The 20,799-nt window shown below is 40.6% G+C and overlaps 1 protein-coding gene across 6 annotated transcripts in view; it reads left to right on the top strand.

Moving 5' to 3' along the window:
- The window catches only part of sema6a (sema domain, transmembrane domain (TM), and cytoplasmic domain, (semaphorin) 6A), a 143,053-nt gene that overhangs the window by 49,360 nt on the left and 72,894 nt on the right, over positions 1 to 20,799 (top strand). For 4 of the 6 annotated variants that reach the window (XM_061767678.1, XM_061767683.1, XM_061767682.1 and 1 more), the window contains exons 2-3: positions 11,544 to 11,705; positions 12,934 to 13,051. In XM_061767678.1, the coding sequence (XP_061623662.1) occupies positions 11,606 to 11,705; positions 12,934 to 13,051 (218 nt within the window). In that variant the 5' untranslated portion in view covers positions 11,544 to 11,605. The remainder of the gene's footprint in view (positions 1 to 11,543; positions 11,706 to 12,933; positions 13,052 to 20,799) is intronic. The other 2 variants (XM_061767679.1, XM_061767681.1) reach the window with 1 other exon arrangement.

The raw sequence follows: 20,799 nt of genomic DNA, 5'->3' as shown, positions 1-20,799 counted from the left end.
GATAACAAAAGAACATTAACAAAGATTAAATGATTTGGAGTTATGGTAAAATGAAATCATGGAGCATTGTGGGGACTTTACGCTGGTATGCTTTATCATTTATGAGATGACGCAGTATTACGTGACTCGCGTGTCTTCTTTGTGGTCACATGAACCTTGAACTGATGAAGAGTTGATGATGTTTCCCGCCTGTTCCTCTCTGTCTGGTATTTGGAGTTATTAAAAAAATAAAAGGGGGCCCATGAAATGTTGTAAAGCAGTGGTCCTCAAACACCGGGCTTCCATGGCCTGCACAGAGTGAGCACAAAATATTTTATTGATCATCAGGGTATGAAGGTAGACGTTTTCTTTTGTGCCTTTGTACACAAAGAAGCTGCTCATCTCCGTCACGTGAAAGGATATATAAAAAGTAATCCCACAAGCTAGCAAATGTGAGTCAAAAAACAAACTTTGGAAAGGGAAAAAGACCAAAGGATTAGACCGCAACTTCTAAGAAAAAGTCAGCAGGATATGAAAGACAATATCAGCAGTCTTACTGAAAATGGGTTTATTGTTGCAGGTGATTTTCAGGCACAAGCCTCTGCTTAATATGAGGCGACTGGCTCACAAATGAGGCAATAAAGCCTTCAAAACTGCCCAGAAAAACACGGAATACTTTGCCTTCTGACATTCTCTCTTAATAAAGTGGGATTTTCTGCAATGACTGCGAACAAAACAAAATTACACAGTCCCGAGATGGGACTGGTTCATTGAAGAAGAACAAGTCCAGGGCTCCCGCAAATTACAATAACTACATTAAGTGCAATGGTGAGGTGTATATGTAATATTTCTGTTTGTTTCTATGCTGGTCTGGAAAATAAACAATTGCTATTTACATTAAACAGGTCAAAAAATGTTGGGGACCGCTGCGCTGAAGCTGGGAAAGAAAACAAACTGGCTAGCCGGATGATGTCATCCCTTATAAAAATGGAGCTATCATCAAGACAGGGCAGTCTGTGAGAAGTGTGCATACAGATGGGACGTTTTAGCAGCAATGCAGATCATCAGAATAGCCCGGGTTCGCACGTAACGCCGAGCCGCTCGTCGCTAGGCGGAAGTCACGGGGAACGAGCTAGCCTAATACAGTGGTTACATTCGCTATGCTGCTTCCATGGCAACCTTGGGCAGACCTCAGCACTTCACCGCCTCACACAGCAGAGAAAGGATAGGGTGATTTGACAGGAAATCACACTCACACTTCAAACAAGACCGATGAACTGTGCCTGTGCTGAAGCCTAGTTGTGCTAAATCTATTCTACACCATGTAAACTTACACTGGTATAGAAACAGGAGTTTAGAACATTCAGAAAAAGATTTTTCCATCCCATTAAACATAAAAAACAGATTAATTGCTTATCAATTTCCCATATGGAAAAGTCAACAAAGTTTATTAATTGCGTTTGAATCCCAGTTCGGCTGCCTCTCGCCCAAAATCAGCTGGGAAATACAGCTGCTCACTTGAGACCCTAATGAGCATAAGCAGTCTAGAAAGTGGATGAATATATGAATCCCTGCTCTGTATTAAACATAATAATACATGCATCTGGTTGGCACTGAGTCTCTTGCCCCTAAGGCACCACAAGCGGATAATAAGAGCTAATTACACATCTGAATCTGATACTTGCTATATGGATTTGAAGTTTCCATTTTTGCCCCAAAATCTTCTCAAACCTGCACACCAAAAACATGACATAATCAGCCACTGTTACATTATTGACTCGGAGGCCTTTCTCATTTACAGCCTGTTGGGGAAAAAACAGGAGGCTGTAAATATCCATCTTACTTTTCTATCGTTTTAGTGATTCCTCATCTTCTTCTGTTTAAGAAAGAGCACATTCTATCATCACTCGGTTACTTCTCCAAAACATATCCTTCCAAATTTCTGCAGGGCCTTAAAAAAGAAAGAAGGCATGCATTAGTCCGCTCCCTGTCTGCAAGGTAGCGCACAAAAAAAAGCATTTTATGGCTCATGCATTTTGGATTAGTAAAAACTTAACCATGGAGGGAAATAGAGTTCTCTGTCATACAGCAGAAGAAGGCCTGAGGAGGCCGTGCGTTGTTACTGCATTCAATATTGGACATTTCTCAACATGTTTTGAATGCAAAATGTCCCTAAGCATGACTTAACTTTAGCAAGCCACTTGCTTGCCTGTTCAATCATGGTATCGAAATCTGTCACTCACTTGCATGAGACAATCTAGCTGGGAACTGTTTTAAATTGGGAACAAAAAGCGTCATAATTCTATTTTCACATACTCTTTGGTACAATTCAGTTTGATCTGGTACCATTTACGCTCCTTGGGCGTTCTAATGTCACTTTGCATCACCGGAAAGTGACAGTCATCCAAAGAAAGTGTGTTCAAAAGCGAAAGCACAGATTAGACCCTTTACAAAATACCCAAAATGAACTCAAGCGGCGTTTCACAGCTGGAAGCTCTCCACAGGGCCACACAGCATCACCTGAGGGAGGGCCACAGTTTGCCGTGAAGGGAGTTTCCCAATGAAATTCACCTTGTAACATGTGACAGCTTCAACTTCCCCCCCCCCCCACCCACCGCCGCTCCACATGGAGGCGCAGTGTAAGTGGCATTTTGCGCACTGACATTCTGATGATGTTTCTTCTTCTGCACTGCACCTGGCCAGAAAACAAATCTCCCAGCTCACACTCGTGCTTTTTTCGACAAGGATCGAGCGCACAAGCCGAGGTGAACTGTGAACTCGAGGCATCGGGCGAGAGGGAAATTCATATCTGGACTGATCGCCTGTCAATCACAAGAAATGAGGCAAATAATGGCACCTTTTTCTATACAGTTACCACTGCGTTCCACATATAGCACGTACGACTTACAATGGTGTAGAATGTAGTTGTAGAATGCTGTACCTAGAGGGATAGAAATGGACCCCTACTGTCAAGCGAGATTTATAACAGTACATACCTTTAAGGCTAAAATGGCTTTCCACTGTGTTGGTAAGGATTCATACTCTTGACACTGTGTATTTTACAGTTTGCCAACATCCATGTCGCCGTTATAGCCTCTGAAACGGAATATCTCACTTAGTCCTATGCGATACACGAGTGCATGTGCAGAAATTGACTTCTATACCCGCAGCACAGTGAGAACGATGTTAGAACATTCTGCCTCACAGTCGAGAGGTTCCGGGTTCAGGCATCCACCTTGGGTGGGGGGGGGGGGCATCCAAACTCACCGACTGGAATTTCGCTCATGAAAATGTATTTGGAAGCATGAAAATTTCCATTACAACCATCATAATCTTGTCAAATCCAGATGCAGCTAGCAACCAATCTGTGACTCGTGCCAAGCGGTCTGTGATGGCAACCAGTCTGCTCGTGACTGCCGACCAGTCCTGGGTGCACATCACCCAAAATCAGCTGGGATAGACTCCGGCTCTCCCATGACTGAGTGGGAGAAAATGTATGGCTGAATGTGAGAGGAATTCCAGATACTCTTATGTACGCTTCAGCAGCCTCGTTATTTCTTGACCTACTTTTAATTTTAAATCACAAGCAGTGTGGGTTGTTATGCTTGTTGGTGTGATGTCAGTGCACATTTTGGGTCTTTCTCACATGCCTGTCTCACACCAGTCTCTTTTGTCAAAATTCCTCAAAACATCCCGCTGGTTTATTAGTTTAATCATTAAATCACAGATTCATGCACAAACTGAATGTCTTTAACATCCCAGAGGCGATGTTATTAAGACAGTGGATTATCTCCACACTGTGAATGTCTTTTTTTTTTGTGAGGCTGCTATTTGGCAAAGTTGGCACTGTGCCTCTGATCTCTTGTTCCTTGTGCTTCCCTTGAGCCTTCTTTGGCTCTCTTCCACAATCAATCCATCAGCCCTTAAAAGGGAGACGTCTATGCATCGGGGGCTTCTGTTTCAATAAATGGCCCGACAGCGACGGGGCACCTCATTCATGCCTACCTCATTGTCTTTTTAATAATCAAACCATGATGGATTATCGTTGTAGTGATATTGACTTGCAAGCGAGAGATCTGAGGGCGGTGAAGAAGTGTGTAAAGAAATGTGTGTCAGTGTTTGTGGGTTCTTTCCGCTTCTTCTTGAGGCAACACTCCTCGGTTCAAGCTCCTCCGGTGTCTCTTCTCTTGGAAAGTGAAAAAAGCCTTGGCTCCAGTTTGGAGTCTTGATGCTTGGATGTGTTCCATGTTGGTGGATCAGTGCCTTCAAATCTCGACTGTTCTATGCAATCTTTTCGGCTTGATCTTTTCCTTTTCTGCTCTCAGGCCCTATTCAGACCTCATTCACATGCATGTTGGGCGATGGGATCAGTAAGTGGGCAGCTTGGAGTAAAGTTTAACTGCATGAAAAACGCATTGGGGTTGAATGTGTAATTGCGCTAGAAAACATTGTTTTAGCAGTGTTGTATGCCCTCTCTCAGCCCATTTTGGAGCTGCACTAAATTGTGGACCTCCAAATATACTTAGTCCTGTATGTGCCTGAATTCTGTCATTAAGATCCATCCATTATTCACCAAACTTTTTCAAAAATCTAGAAAAATGCCGTCTTTTCGAGTCTTGACACAACTAGGAAACAAAAATCAACAACTTTGTGCAATTGACTGCCAACCAGACTGTGAATGACTGACAAGCAGTTTGTGATTTATGCTTGACTAGCAATCAGTCTGCGATTGATTAGCGACTAGTCTGTAAACGACTAGTGACCAGTTTGTCACTGACTGAAGACCAAAATGCGGTTGACTCGTGTTTAGTCTGTGATTGACTGGCCATCCCTCTGCAACTGACTGATGACCAGTCTGCAATTGACTAGCAACCAGTCTGTGAAAGACTGGGGACCAATTTGCGAATGACTTAAGACCAGTCTGCCATTAACTAGTGAGCAGTCTGTGATTGAGAGGTGAGCAGTCCAGGCTGTAAGTCGTCTGGTTTAAGCTTGAGCTTACTTGAGGGTGAAGTGGTAACTGTGAACCCTCAAGTGGGAGAAAATTGATCGTTTGTTTACATTTACTGCGCGTCTGATGTAGCCGTTCAAGCACTCACAGAGCGAGCTGCAACTCATGATTTAAGTAAATAATGCATGTTTCAGACTCTTGCCAACTCTCAAAACAAATCAAGAAGAATACGATTGGGAATGCTAATGCTTTACACCACAAATAACATGCTTTTACGTATCATTTATGCTTATAACTCATAGAAAGAGATACAGATGGATAGAATTCACATCAAAACATGGTATTTGCATTCTGTTCATCCACTGACTGAATTTTTGAAGTCTTGAATTCATCCGCTTGACTTACCAAGTGTTTGGAAGGAGGCGCTACATGACTAAACGACACCTGACCTGACAAGACTTGAAATCAGCCTCTGATTTGAGTCTCGCGACCTCGACAATAAGCAACCTGACTGGGCTGGCGTTACCTGCACTTCCTCTGTTACATGCTATCTATATACTGTAGCTAAGCTTTGAAACTGTTCTATCTCTTCACTAGAATGTGACAAAGCAAGGAAATTAGCCCAAACTGTCATTTAAGATTTTATTTTATTCACAAATATTCATTCATTCACGCCATGAAAAGTAGTGGCGGGCCATGCACTTGTGTGGGGACTTAACCAATGTATTAATCCACTTCTTAATATCACCACTATCACGTCGCAATTATAGAAACCATCAATACTATAGAAAAATGAAAAATAACAGCGCACATTTGTTCCACATACGTCATCTGCAGCGGATCAAAATCAATATGTATCTAATAACATTCCAAAAACACAACAAATGTAAATAAAATACAATAATCTTACTCATGTGAGATGCTGAATATTAAATGTATTATGTTCATATCGCGACAGATGTGTTTTGAATCAGAATACAGCAAAAATGCTGATATTATTGCAAATTGGAAATAAAATTTTGAGTAGGAATTGAGGATGTAAATGTAGGAAGGAAAACGTGCAAACCTTGAACAACCTTTTCACTGCTTGTATTCACATTCAAATGGACTTTTCGTCATGAATATTAGTTTTTTCTACCTGTGCGAATAGCAGCTTTTCCTCAAAATGAGCTCTGCATTTCAATCATGTCTCACATCCACATTACCACTAAGATGACCCCTCCCTGTGGCGCGCCTGTCATCTGCGCACGTTATCCCGCCTGCCAAATATAAACACAGGCACGCCGTCTTCGTATCAAAGCTGTCAGACAGCATTTATGAGAACTACTTAACTATAAATATGGAACGCTTCCTTTTCTTTTATGCCATGCACTGATGAAGAAAAACACTAATATACAGACATGCCTCTGTTGTCATCAGCAATTAAAGTGTATGGTCGACAATGCTGTGATCACTTCTTCCCAATGTACATGTTATCCTACCGTTTTATATTTAAATCTACAGAAAGTGCTGCATAGTAATGAGATAAAATAGTAGCTATGTCAGTTTTCTGTCACGTTTGATGACTTGTAAAGCAAGTTATGTCAGTGTTCTCAAAAGGAATTTAATAGGATTCTGTACAATTTTGCTCTGTAATGAGTAGAAAACTGACATTTTGTTTGTTTGCTCGCAGGATGATGTGAAAACGCCACCTTTAATTTCCAGGACACTTGGAATTCTCTTTTCATTGTTAGTCCCACCCATCCATCCATCCATCCATCCATCCATCCATTTTTCATACCGCTTATCCTCACGAGGGTCGCGGGCTGCTGGAGCCTATCCCAGCTATCTTCGGGCGGGAGGCGGGGTACACTTTGAACCAGTCGCCAGCCAATCGCAGGGCACATAGAAACAAACAACCATCCGCACTCACGTACACACCTACGGGGAATTTAGAGTTGTCAAGTAACCTTCCATGCATGTTTTTGTTATGTGGGAGGAAACCCACACAGCCAGGCACGGGGAGAACATGCCAACTCCACACAGGCGGGGCCAGGGATTGAACCCCGGTCCTCAGAACTGTGAGGCAGACGCTCTCACCACTCCCCACCGTGCCGCCTGGAATTGTTTCTGCCACTCCAAAATAATAAAAAAAAAGTGTTCATTCCCATCTTCTCTCGGTAAAGTCTTACGTATGTCGTAGTTCAGGAAACCAGTAAGTAAGTAATCTTTAACTTCGTAGCTAGCAAAAGAAAGAGACGTACAATGAGAACTAGATTATCTTTTTTTCCATCTTATCTTTGTAGTTTTCCATGAACCCAGTAAGTAGCCAGCTAACAAAGAATGAACAGATAAGAATTTCACAGCCCAGAATCAAAATGGTATGGTCCCATCTTCTTGAGTCATTTTCTGTGAACCGGAAAGTAGGCTGGGAAAAAAATCAAACAAAGAAAAACAAACACAAATTGGGCACTCCACAATTTTCTTTACTTTTGTTAGTGGAATTTCTCTTTTTGTTTATGAAGTCATGATGGAATACCTAAAATAAATAATGGTACGGTCTTGTCAACTTACATTATTACAGCTAACAAAAGTAGCACCAAATTCAAATACTCTAAAAGTACCATTGTAATTATTAATGGTTTTGCTACCCTAGCTCTAACTAACGCTCTTAAGTGTAAAAAAAATAAAATATTTTGGAGTACATTTTCTTTTAGCAAAAGTGGCATCTTTAGCAGGAGTTAGTGTGTCGGAAAGTTTTTAGCCATGTGTTCAGTTGTGCAAGTGGTTTATTCTACATTAAAAAAATATATACTTGTTTTTTTTCCTATTCAATACTTTCAAAGCCATGTTTGTGCGCAATATGGCACATATTTTCACCGTTTGTTAGAATGACAATTATCTAAATATGTGATGCCGTTTCCTTCCTTTTCCCAATTATAATGGCTGACCTTGACAAATGTTTGCAGCCGAGCGTGTGCAAACACGTCCACATTAGCGTATTAGTAACCAAAACATCATCAGGCTTTGTAATGTGTTTAGTCAAAGCCCGGCGCTCGTTGGTTTTGGTTGCCCCCGTGGGGCTGCTCATTTTGGGATATACGTGATGTAGTTGGAGTCAATGTTATTCCATGGAAAGCTCCTGAAAGTTATTCCAAGATGGATTCGTGTATTTTTACTACCTGCCAGCAATTAGCTTGCTTAACACTCCCTACACCCACTTATTCTCTCATTCACACACATTTGGACTCAGAATGCCGCCTACTTAGTTATAGTAGCTGCGGTTTTATGCGGTGGTGTGCGTTCAAAGCCAGAAGAAAAGTCCTAAAGAGAGGCCTCTTCTTTTTTTTTTTTTTGTATATAGAAAAGAAATCTGCAACTTCCACCTGTGGAGTTTCTGTAATTTACTGCCACACATGCAGTCCTTGAGTCCTGATTTTGCGAGAGTGCGCGCTACAGTAGCTTTTCAGACCAAGATTTAAGCACACAAGGAAGCAATTTCTCCTCCAGAATTGCCAGCGCGGGTCTCGCTGTTACTCATGCGGTGATGAAAGCGGCCTTTGAGTTTCACTTGAAGCCATTTAGTGCATCAGAGTCTTTTCAGTGGATTTTAATTTTTTGGGTATAACATTTGAATTGAGCACATCCCATCGGTGCAAATGGAAGATAAAGGCTGATTAATCTCCTGGCATTGCTGTTAACATCCAAGTCTATAACATATGTAAGAAGCAGCTTTTTGCAGTTTAACCTTTAATTCACAACGATCAAGATCCCATCTTGAAATACCACTGTAGGAATATTTATTTCCAACATTTTTTTTAGGGGGTGCGATTCACCATCTTCTCCGACAATGTTGTACCCCTGGTCACTCATCAATCATTCAGTTGCGGCAAGGTTTACAGGTCAAAGTTCAGCAGAGAGAGGAAATGTAGAAGTTTGGAGCATGAGAGCCATACTGATATTTTTTTACCCATGTTCTTCGTGAATCATGTCTTAGAATAATGAGAAGAAAGTTGAAATATTATAAGAATAATGTTCAAATTTTAAGATAATTGTACAAGAATGAAATAAAGATTAGAAATAAAAAGGTAGTCATATCACAAGAAATAAATTACAGTAAAAAATGAAAAAACATTCATCTTTTCATGACAAAAAAAATCTCAATTATGAGAAATTAGTCACAGTTCTTTGCAGCAACTTTTGTGGGTTTTAGTTTTTATTTAATATTATTCTCGTAACATTACAGTTATGTTATTCTAATACTCCTTACTTTTTTCCTCATTATAGTACGACCTTATTCTCATTCATTCATTGAATAAAAAGTCATGTTACAAAAAAAAACCCCTCATAATTGCACAAGAATAGAATGTCAATATCATGACAACAATAATAAAAACAATAATTCAGAACTTTTTATTGTTAACATAGCATAACATAACTTTATTTTCATACATCTATGCAGCTATCTTTTCCCCCCTCATATTTTCTTTTTTTTTTTTTTCATCTTCAGTGCTCCATAGTAAATTGGTTATAAATGCAGCTCCATGATATATGAAAAGTCTACGGAGTAACCAGATTATTGTACCATTTTTCATGAGAGGAAGAGGAGCGGGAGGAAAGCAGATGAAGGTTTCTAGGCTTTCCAAGCTTTGCTATTCTCCTCAGTGTGAAAGTGATCCTCCGTGTGAATAGTGTTTTCATCCGTCTCTTCAATAAGATTCACAGGAGCATGAAGGCAGAGAAAGAGAAAGACCTTGCAAATTCAAAGTAATCCCTGCCCTCTCTCTCTTTCCCCCTCCTCTTCCTGCCTTTAGTGAAGGATAATACGTGTTGGAATAAACAACTTTTATTAAAGTGAAGTAAATCTAAACGGACTGTTTTATTCAATTCTTCATCCCAGAAGCATCCTCTGCATTCCCAGCAATGTCTCGACCCTCAAACTAGGGGGGGGGGGGGAGAAAAGAAATCATAATGCAAATGAAACGCTTGCTTCTTGATTAGATTACTAACGCAATAATTGTCCCGTTTGATTTATGGCTGTAATCTGTTGCCATAAACGACGGGGGGAGTCGTCGTGGCATGTCTAGGCTCGGAGCACATAGATATGCATTACATATCAAATTGCATTAGCGTATGAGCTTGTTGACGATGTAGTGTTTACGTAATCAAGTAAAACATCCCAGGTCATTCAGGAAATGGGACAACAGAGCAGCCTAATGTTTTAGAGATAGGGCATACTTTATAGTCAGTTATATATATATATATATATATATATATTTTTTTTTTTTTCATTAACAAACAAACAGTGATCAAAACTATATATGCCAACTCTTTGGTTGGTGGTGGTAACAACCAGGGATGAGAAGTGATAAGAATTTAGCGATTCCGATTCCGTTATCGATACCGCTTATTGATCCGATTCCTTATCACTTCTCTTATCTTTTGTCATTGGGTGAGGACATGAAATAATAGTTTACTTCAACGCCTTAATTTCTTCATTTTTGGACAGATGAAAGCATATGCGTAATCCGTAATCTATCCTTGGGGGGGAAAAAGAATGAAAAGTAGGCCGACTTACTTTTCAAAGTGTCAAAAGACCGAAAAAAAGTTGAATGCAGTTTTTGTGAAGATATCAGAATCCCTTAGGAAATTGTCCAGTTCCACTCTTATTTGTAGAGAGGAAATTAAATATTTGGATTTTTAAACCCAACTGATACTTTAAACAATGAGACTGAGAACAGTCAAAGGAGAGCGAGAAAAGAGAGACTTTTTATCATTCCTGCCATCTCTCTTTTATTCAACCTGGTATAGATTTTTTTCCCACTGGATATTTTTTCCGAATAATAATTAATCATATTTACAGTGCTCCTTTTGCATTCAACTTGATCCAAAACAAAACCCAAAATTCTGTAAAAAAGCAACATTTGACCTGCTTTTGCTAAAAGCACGATTATAGAAACCCACTTTTTAGAAACTGCCCCCTCCAGATGAGTCTGGGGAGCCTCCCCATAGGCACACCCGAGAGAGCTGAAGGTCAGAGCAGAGCGGCAAAAGCAGAGCCGGTTCTCTCCGGGTCCATGGAGTTAACCCAATCGCGGCCAAGAACTAGGCACTTTAAGAAAGTACTGTTTTTTTCCCCCTCTAAGAGTACGCAAGCAAACAAACTATTCCTACGAAAGAACCTGTTTTTAATTTCCCATCCCTACTAATAACTGACTTTTATACCTTTTTGTATAATGTTATAATAATGAGTCTTAGGAGTTAGCACAGTAGTAATGAGTGTCTCGGAAAGAGGGAAGTGTGTTTGTCGGATGACTCACAAGTAGGAAATGATGTACTTGCCCCTCCTTTGCATATGCAGGTCTCGATACTACTTGAGAGCACGTTAACCTGCCGTTGCATTAAGAGAAAGATCTTCTTTGCCTGACATCAAGCTATGACACATATCACCTTCCTAATCCACTTATGAGTCTTCAATTTGCAATATGGCTCACATGAGTCACCAAAAATTCATCCATATTGGATCTGTCTATCGAATGCAGAAACGTGTAAGGGGCTATTTTGCTATTTTCTACCTGAAAATCATGATGCCTCCTCCATCCACTTTTTCATCTTTATCTTGTTTGTCTTCCAGCAGGCTGAGGTACATCTGCACCAGAGGACCAGCAGCAGCAGCATCTGCAGAGTGGCGCGACCATGAGGTCAGAGGCCTTCCTCCTCTGCTTCACGCTCTTGCACTTAGTTGGGGCGGGCTTCCCCGAAGACAGCGAGCCTATAAGCATCTCCCACGGCAACTGTGAGTAGGATACTGTGCATTTGTGTCTTCTTTTGGCTGTCCTTATCAAAAGTCCTTCCCCATACATTCAATCCCGCTTCTCTATGCAGTGGCCCCTCGCATACTCGCGGTTCAGCACCTGCGGATTCCACTATCCCTACTTTTTTTTTCAAATTCTTTTGCAATTGTTTTTTTTTCCAATTTGTTTTCACTTTTTGGGTGGAGTTTTTCATGTTGTCCCCATGCTTGTCAGCTTCCTCCGTTAATCGGGATCAAATTCACCGAAATCACATCAGACCAGCTGCGCCAAGATTTGGATGTGGTCTCAGCAGGCATTAGTTTAGACTGACAGCATACGTCAAAGGACGTACCCTTTGTAATGCCAAGCACAAATATTTGCGCACCGTCCACAAAAATAGAGCCATCTGTCTCTACGTATACCTGACAATGTAAAAAAGAACACATAAAAATCAAAAAAAGAACTGTAACTGTTATATTTGTCATTGATCTATACAGTACCGGTATATTAATTGGTCAAACTACCACACTTGATACATAGTAAAACGTGTTAGCCGTATCATACGCTGTATGGTTAATACCGAATGTTATGTTAGGTGAAAGTACAATGTACTTACCGTCAATGGCAATGACGGTAAGAAAACATATGGCGAAGGATCCAAAACATACCGAATCATGTATTAGGCTAGGCTGTACTAGTGGAGGAGCTCAAGTAAAAACGCTATGAAAAGGAAATATTAATGGTATATGTAAATGTAATTGTAACAGTCCTTCAATTAGGGCTGAAAATCTACACTTCAATCACGTTGCTGATTTTTCAATTCATTGTGAAGGTATTTAAAGAGAAATGAATTACAAAATAAATAAATAACATTTCTGGGCCCAACACATACAAAAGCGCAATGTGTTCTTTTTCCCTTTGATAAATACAGTGAGGTCGACAGAGAAATGCTCAAAGTGTCTCTCCCTGTTAGAGTAGCCTGACATTGACCTGCTTCTGTTTAGTCAAACAAGCGCTTTCATCCTCGGCCACGAACAACGAAACAATTTCACGGTGCAGTGGAATTCTTTTTTTTTTTTTTTTACCATATAATTTAAGGCCGCAACAGGCTTTCAGGCGCAACAGATGTGTTGACATTTGATCCAAATCCCTATTGTACGCATAACAGCATAAACTTCAGCAATCGCTACGTCAAAGTGTTTTAGCTGTCGCTTTTTTCCCCCTTTGCAGACACAAAGCAGTACCCGGCCTTTGTGGGCCACAAGCCCGGCAGGAACAACACGCAGCGACACAAACTGGACATCCAGCTCATCATGATCATGAACAAGACCTTATTCATTGCTGCCAGGTAGGCTAACAAATTCTCAGTGATTGTTGTGAGCTTGACAGTGATGGCCGAGCAGGTGGCTTATCGATCTAGAAGTGGAAGGTATCTATTGTTTTATCAATCACAAGCGATCTATCGCTTAGACTCGCTACTTTTTTATTTCCGCCTGCCTTTGTGCTTGGCAGGAGGTATGTTGCTTCAGTGCTTGCATCCTAAAAATTACAGGGGATCCTCGGTTTACCATGGAGTTCCGATCCCACGGGGCCGGCGTGACGAATCCATACGAACGTCGGAACGCGCCATAATCACTAAGCTGTGCTAATGCAGTAGTAAAGTTAAAATACAAATACAGTAAGTATTTGTATGAAAAAGACGGTTTCTTGTGCTGCGTGACGAGTTCTTTGCACGCCGTTCATGGACCTCAAACGTGCCGTGGAGCCTCGATATTCCTGCTGAATCCACTCCAAAAAGTCTTATTAAAACCAAAATGTAGCAAAAACTGAAACATTATTAACATCGCATAAGAAATAATATCGATCAAATGAATCTGTTTCACATTGCCAAAAATATTAAGAAAAAATACTTTTTATGGAGAATAACTATACTTTAACATATACAGAAAACAATGTGGAATAAATGTAAATGATATGAAAAGGATGAATGAACATTCAACATAACTTTTACCTTTATTCAATTACAATTATTCTTGATGGCTTATAAAACATGAGATGATTCTTCGGAAGGCTCGCCAACTATTTGTGTACTTTGCTACAAGTCCTTTCTTCAATTTGATGGTTTTCTTGTCTTTCTTAACAAAAGACCAGCACTTGGAACTTTCTTTGGCCCCGTGGTCACTTATTGAACTCAATAAATAAGCACAAAAAATGTTCAAAATGCTTCCAATGACTGTGCGGTGTGACGCACGCTCACCCAAAAAAAAAATTGGAATTAATCTCCATATGGGATGCTTTCTGAGGGCACCTGATTGCAGGAAAATAGTACCTGAGTCCAGCGGGCAGGCGGATGAGTTTGGTGCAGACCATTTTCAACTCTACGAAAACCGAGTGGGTGTACGAAAACTGGGAAAGAAATATTGGCGACAACTCAACTGACTGCCGTAAACCGAGGCTCCCATCCCTGTATTCAACGGTTTTCGACAAAACGTTTACCATCACCTTTTCTAGTGGAACTTGATATTGAGTCCATTGCATTTTTATCATAATCTTAAAAAGTTGTTTACCAGTTGTCACTGTGCATTCTATCCATTTCCAGGAATGGAGTTAAACATTATTGCACCTCAGTGAGATCAATAAAACTGCAGATGTGTGTGGTGTCAGTCAAAGAAGAAAGCAATATATTTGGACTAGCTCTAGATCACCAAACAGACTTTGGACTCTGGTAGTGTCTTGAAAGTGGAACGCCGGATCTTAGCCCACACAGCTGGTCATGTCATGGGCAGAAAAAACTAGATTTGAAGGAGGTTATTATGTAAATTATCTCCACTGTTGTGTAACAGTCGGGCAGAATTGCAGAAGGGCTCGCTCAGACACACATTTTCAGAAATAGGCAGCTAACAAATGACTTACTGTGGTGTTTAATTTCAAACTTGATGGGTGGACAGGCTTTCCCACAACACAACTATTTGAATAAAAGCATAAAAAGTCAACTTTTAAATTCATAAAAACAACATGTTTTGCACAAAATGTAGGCTAACAAATCCAACATCGTGATTTCTGTACAACCGTTCGGGAGGGTGTGGCATGAGGCAGGCAAGAAACCACCACAAACCACCACAAAGGTTTTTTCTTCTTGTCCCTTAACTGTTTGAAGGTTGTCAGCCATTTTGTAATTACTGCCCTGCACAGGACTGGAGTGGAACCTTACTAACCCCAAACCTGTGCGCATTCAAGTATAGAACAAGACCTCGTAATATAAACAGTGTGACAACTTTAAGCCATTTTTTTCCTTATGTACAATATCAAGATCTAGCACTATCTACAGTATTACCATCTGTTAGATTGCTTTCAGTCAATCATATTTTATGTTAACAACAAAAGACATGAAGAAACATGTTCAAGAGGTTTGTTTTGATTTCCTAGCAACTTAAATGTCCTCACAAATGTCACACGCTTTGTGTCTCTGCCGGTCAATGTCAACACCTGTGGGGCTTTTATTCCCATACAAATACAGTTAGGGGCCATATTTGAATCAGAGGCCAAAGCTGGAGTTGCACACAGTACGCTCTCATTGATTTTCCTCATCTCTCATGTTAGTTACCATTTAAGAAATCTTGCTCCACCTCATGACACAATGAGCAATTAGAGGAGCAGCATGTATGCAATTATTATCATATGCAATGTCAACGTTGCTTGTTGATACCAAGGCGGAACGTAAAAAAGCTCTCTGCCGTTCTTATCAGCTTGATCCAAGCCCCCTCTTTGGGTAATAGAGTTCAGGCCTGACTGGGTGAAAAGACACAATGGAGGGGGTGTTTTTTGTTTTGTTTTGCTCCCAAGCATGTCAAATTAAGTGGCCGAGGGACACTGCTGCTTTTGAACATATCTGTGGTTATTCGGCAGAGCTGTATGTGTGAAGCGTGTGTGTTTGTGTGCGTAGGGAAGGGCGGCAGAGACTTTGGAGCGCCTGTCGCCCACCTGCTCCCCATGGGGTGGCAGCCAGCAGTTTTAGGGGCACAAGGGGGGAGGGAATTGGGACACAGAGGGTTTATTTGAGGGGTGTGTTTGTTGGCGTGCGCGTGCTTGTTTGAAGGGCGTGTGTGTTGTCCACTTTATTACACTGACCAGTTGTCAAAGGGATCAACAAAGGGTTTGTCTTCCGTGTGCTGTATGAATAGTCAATAGAGCGGTCGAACATTTGTTTAATACAGATGGAGAAAATATTGTGAATTGAATTGTGGCAATCATAAAAGCTTTGCAATGTTTTAAGTCATGGTCGTTATTTTTGACTTTTTGGGCATAGCATATTGTACTGAGCAGGTGTGTGTAACGTAAATTTAATTTTCTGTTCTATTGTTGTCCCACTTTGCCACTTTTTATCGGAACATTTTAGCATTCATAACTGCCATATGTGTAAAATCAAGTTAATCACTGTTAATACAATAAATTCTGTACAAACTGATGCCATATACAGTGACTGTCTAGTGATTTTCCCTTTTCGCGGTCAATCCCTATCTAACAGGAATAGCGAAAAGGTGCAAATCATTCACGCTCTCTTATAATTGCCACGGGGAAAAAAACAAAAAAACATTGAGAGCGAGGACTTCAGCAAATAACAAATTGAATAAGTGGGAGTTCACGTGAATTCCGGAAGTTAGGTTCCCCCACCGAAATCGTGAATAGGTGAATTGGCGAATGCCGAACCGCGAATATGGGGGGCTCCACTGTATTGCTCAATGTGTAACGCAGAGCAAATGCTGTTAATGCATCCTTCGAGTGACATTCCCACGGCGGTGACGTTATCCGAATTTGTATGTAGGTCAAAATGTGCTGTAGTCTATCACTAACCTATCCTAATGCAGGTGTGAAGTCCTAATTACAGTAAATATTTGTATGAAAACACTCCTTGCGCCCCCTTTCATAGCCTTGAAACCTATCAACCTAAAAACACAACACTAAACAATTTCCAGCCATGCTCCGTTAGAACTGGAGCTGAATTTGCCAACGTCTTGCTTTTCTGTGATTTCAGAGACATACTGTATTATTTTTAATCAAAATGTTTGCTCTAACAAATTGTGCAAAAAATGCTCTAGTTTCCATTTGTGCATGTGTTCTCAGCATTTTTAGTAAACGCAGACGGTAATTGTGCCACATGGCCTAGGGTATGTGACCCTGGATTTAACTGAAATGTCTTTTGGGAGATTAGAGAGAGCCGGATGACCCGTCATCGACTCCCTGCGCAGACAAGTTAAGCGCCGTCGTGGACTGCATTGCAACAGGATATCGGTAAAGGTTGAGTGATGAGGAGTTAAAGGCGAAACGATCAATGTTAAAGTGGTCAGCCAACAAAGCAGTGTATTAAAAAGTCACTTTTATGCAGTCAGATGACTTGTTTATTCCGGAGCCAGCTTTGCCATCGTGCCTCCAGTCAGTCGTTGGTGCGTTGCAGCTTGCAGATGGCCTCTGTGAAGGCCGTCCAAAGCCCCACATTTAGTTCAGGCAGTTTTTTTTTTGTTTTTTTTAATTAATGGCTGCACACGCTATTGAATCCCTTTGACTCTCGTTTTGATGCTAGCAATAAATTAACAAGATCCCTATTACGAGTCTAGCGACTGATGAAATTGTAAATAGACAAAGTGGCTTATGCATGGAGGAAAAGGGTACTTGGCCAAACCGAGTAACAGATGAGCTGATTGATATTAATAAATCAGGTTTTGTGTGTTTGAATGAAATGTGTTGATTTGAGGATAGCGCATAGTCTGTTTACTTGGTCAGTGTCACGTGCGCTCTAAAAGTGAGCACATTACTGAGCTCCTGTTGAGTAGCTCATATCATTTTCACCAATATGTCTAAAATGTCATTAGCCCTGTCAGCTTTTAAATCACCATTACAAATTCAAGTCAGGAATCATTTATAGCCTTAATATTCTGAATCATAGTCAGTGCCAGAAAGGAAGAAGTCGAGCCTGATGAGATGCAAGGCTGAGGTTGTCCATCATGCAGTCTTCCAGAAAGCACGACAGGGTTTGGACTTTTTCCTTCCGTCTCTTATTTTCTTTCAGCCTAGTGAGGATAAGCAGTATAGAAAACGGATGGCTGCATATTGCTTTAAAAATACAAGCAATTCAAGTCAGATGTGTTGGTTGGTAGAGTTAAACTGATTAATTTTGCTGTATACGTTCCCTGATAAGATAGGGCAATGAACATGAAAATGGATTAGGGCTACCCTGAGAAAAAAAAAAAAAAAAAAAGATCAGAACAGGTTTAAGGAGTTTTTTTGCAAATCAAATCCTGATATGAAGGAGCGATTTATTTATTTATTTCTTTTACAAGAGTAAAGTCGGAATTTTATGCCGACAACATAATAGATCTACTGACTGAAGTTCGAATATTAGGAGAAAAACAACACCATTTTACACAAATAACGATCAATGAAAAAATGGATACAACTACGGTATATGTGGGGAAATAGTTCTCCCATACAGTCTCTCAAAATCACAGATGTTCACTTATTGTGGGTGGATCTGGAATGTATCCCCTGTGATAAACAGGATTTCACTGTATGTATGGGTACACTCGCTGGCCGACACATGAAGTACATAAACCACCTGTACACCTACTGTATACATTCTCCCGAGTGTAAATTAGAACCAAGCACGATTACGTAAATTCAAGGTGATGTGTGAGGTCCATGGATGTGATGAGACCGTGCCCGCGTACCTAATGTTGTGGCCGGTGAGTATACGCCTGCCGTAATTCAGCAGTAAACTGCTCTTGATGCAAGATTCCTCTCCCCGGCGCCCCATATTTCATGTTCAAGGTACACGCTGCATGACATTCAGAGGCAATTCATCACGGAGCTGTAGGAGATTTATCATTTACTTTGCTAGATGTGCTCTTGTGTGTGTGTGTGTGTTTGTATCTTTGTAGTGCATGCAGCTGTGGCCATCCACTTTTAAATCAACCACTCTGATTCGAATCCATTTACCATGCTGCAGTCATACAGGTTTTTTTTTCATCTTTTTTTTTCTTTTAATCATATCAGTGTGTCTATATGCTCCCGATGGTGGGGATTTTTGTTCTTGGTTTTCTATATGTACCATTTGTGATATTTAGAATCCCTCATGTACAATAATAGTGTGCGCAAAGGTCAAAGGTGAGCTGGAGGAGAGTTTGTTACAAAAGAATATAAATACTGAGAGGCAGATTTACTTATGTGTACAGTATCTGCCTGCTCAATGTCATTTTGACTTACAAATGGTAATTTTTCTCGACTTAAATGGAGACTGGAATTATGTCAGATTTAGAAATACAGGAAAATCAGCATGTTTAAGAAGTAATAAAAATATATTTTAGAGGTTTTACAACCCCAATTCTAATGAAGTTGGGACCTTGTGTTAAACATAAATAAAAAGAGAATACAATGATTAGCAAATCATGTTCAACCTATATTTAATAGAATACACTACAATGACAAGATATTTAATGTTCAAACTGATAAACTTTATTGTTTTTCGCAAATAATCATTAACTTGGAATTTTATGGCTGCACCACATTCCAAAAAAGCTGGGACAGGGTCATGTTTACCACTGTGTTACGTCACCTTTTCTTTTAACAACATTCAATAAACGTTTGGGAACTGAGGACACTAATTGTTGAAGCTTTGTAGGTGGAATTCTTTCCCATTCTTGCTTGATGTACAGCTTCAGCTGTTCAACAGTCCGGGGTCTCCGTTGTCGTATTTTACGCTTCATAATGCGCCACACATTTTCAATGGGAGACAGGTCTGGACTGCAGGCAGGCCAGTCTAGTACCCACGCTCTTTTGCTACGACGCCACGCTGGTGTAACACGTGCAGAATGTGGTTTGGCATTGTCTTGCTGAAATAAGCAGGGGCGTCCATGAAAAAGACGTTGCTTGGATGGGAGCATATGTTTCTCCAAAACCTGCATGTACCTTTCAGCATTAATGGTCCCTTCACAGATGTGTAAGTTACCCATGCCATTGGCACTAACAGAGCCCCATACCATCACAGATGTTGGCTTTTGAACTTTGCGTCCATAACAGTCCGGATGGTTTTTTTCCTCTTTGGCCCGGAGGACACGACGTCCACAATTTCCAAAAACAATTTGAAATGTGGACTCGTCGGACCACAGAACACTTTTCCACTTTGCATCAGTCCATCTTAGATGAGCTCGGGCCCTAAGAAGCCGGCGGCGTTTCTGGGTGTTGTTGATAAATGGCTTTTGCTTTGCATAGTAGAGTTTTAAGTTGCACTTACGGATGTAGCGCTGAACTGTATTTACTGACATTGGTTATCTGAAGTGTTCCTGAGCCCTTGTGGTGATATCCTTGACACATTGATGTCGGTTTTTGATGCAGTGCCGCCTGAGGGATCGAAGGTCACGGGCATTCAATGTTGGTTTCGGCCTTGCCGCTTACATGAAGTGATTTCTCCAGATTCTCTGAACCTTTTGATGATATTATGGACCGTAGATGATGAAATCCCTAAATTCCTTGCAATTCTACGTTGAGGAACATTGTCCTTAAACTGTTGGACTATTTTCTCACGCACTTGTTCACAAAGAGGTGAACCTCGCCCCATCTTTGCTTGTGAATGACTGAGCAATTCAGGGAAGCTCCTTTTATACCCAATCATGGCACCCACTTATTCCCAATTAGCCTGTTCACCTGTGGGATGTTCCAAACAGGTGGTTGATGAGCATTCCTCAACTTTCTCAGTCTTCATTGTATAATTGTATCAATCATCGTCAAATCATCGTATTCTGTTTTTATTTATGTTTAACACAACGCCCCAACTTTATTGGGGTTGTACATTAAAAAGACTTATAATTAATTAATTAAAAATAAAATATTAGTTCCAAACTGAAATAATATCGGGCTAACTTAACAGATGTTAATTGTATGTGGCAGAATATATCATTTTGTGGTTTCTGTAGTGTTTTAAAGCAGGACCTTTGTTTGCTTGTCTTTTTTCATTTTTGCACAATTTCCTACAAAACAAAGTGTAACACAGTGGTTCTCAAGATGTGGAACGAGGCCCAGTGATGGTACACGGGCTCCCTCCAGCGG

This window comes from Phyllopteryx taeniolatus, chromosome 3 (genome assembly GCF_024500385.1).
Source record: "Phyllopteryx taeniolatus isolate TA_2022b chromosome 3, UOR_Ptae_1.2, whole genome shotgun sequence".
NCBI lineage: Eukaryota > Metazoa > Chordata > Actinopteri > Syngnathiformes > Syngnathidae > Phyllopteryx > Phyllopteryx taeniolatus.
The sequence above is the reverse complement of the archived record's forward strand: the minus strand, read 5'-3'. Positions and strand labels throughout refer to the sequence as shown.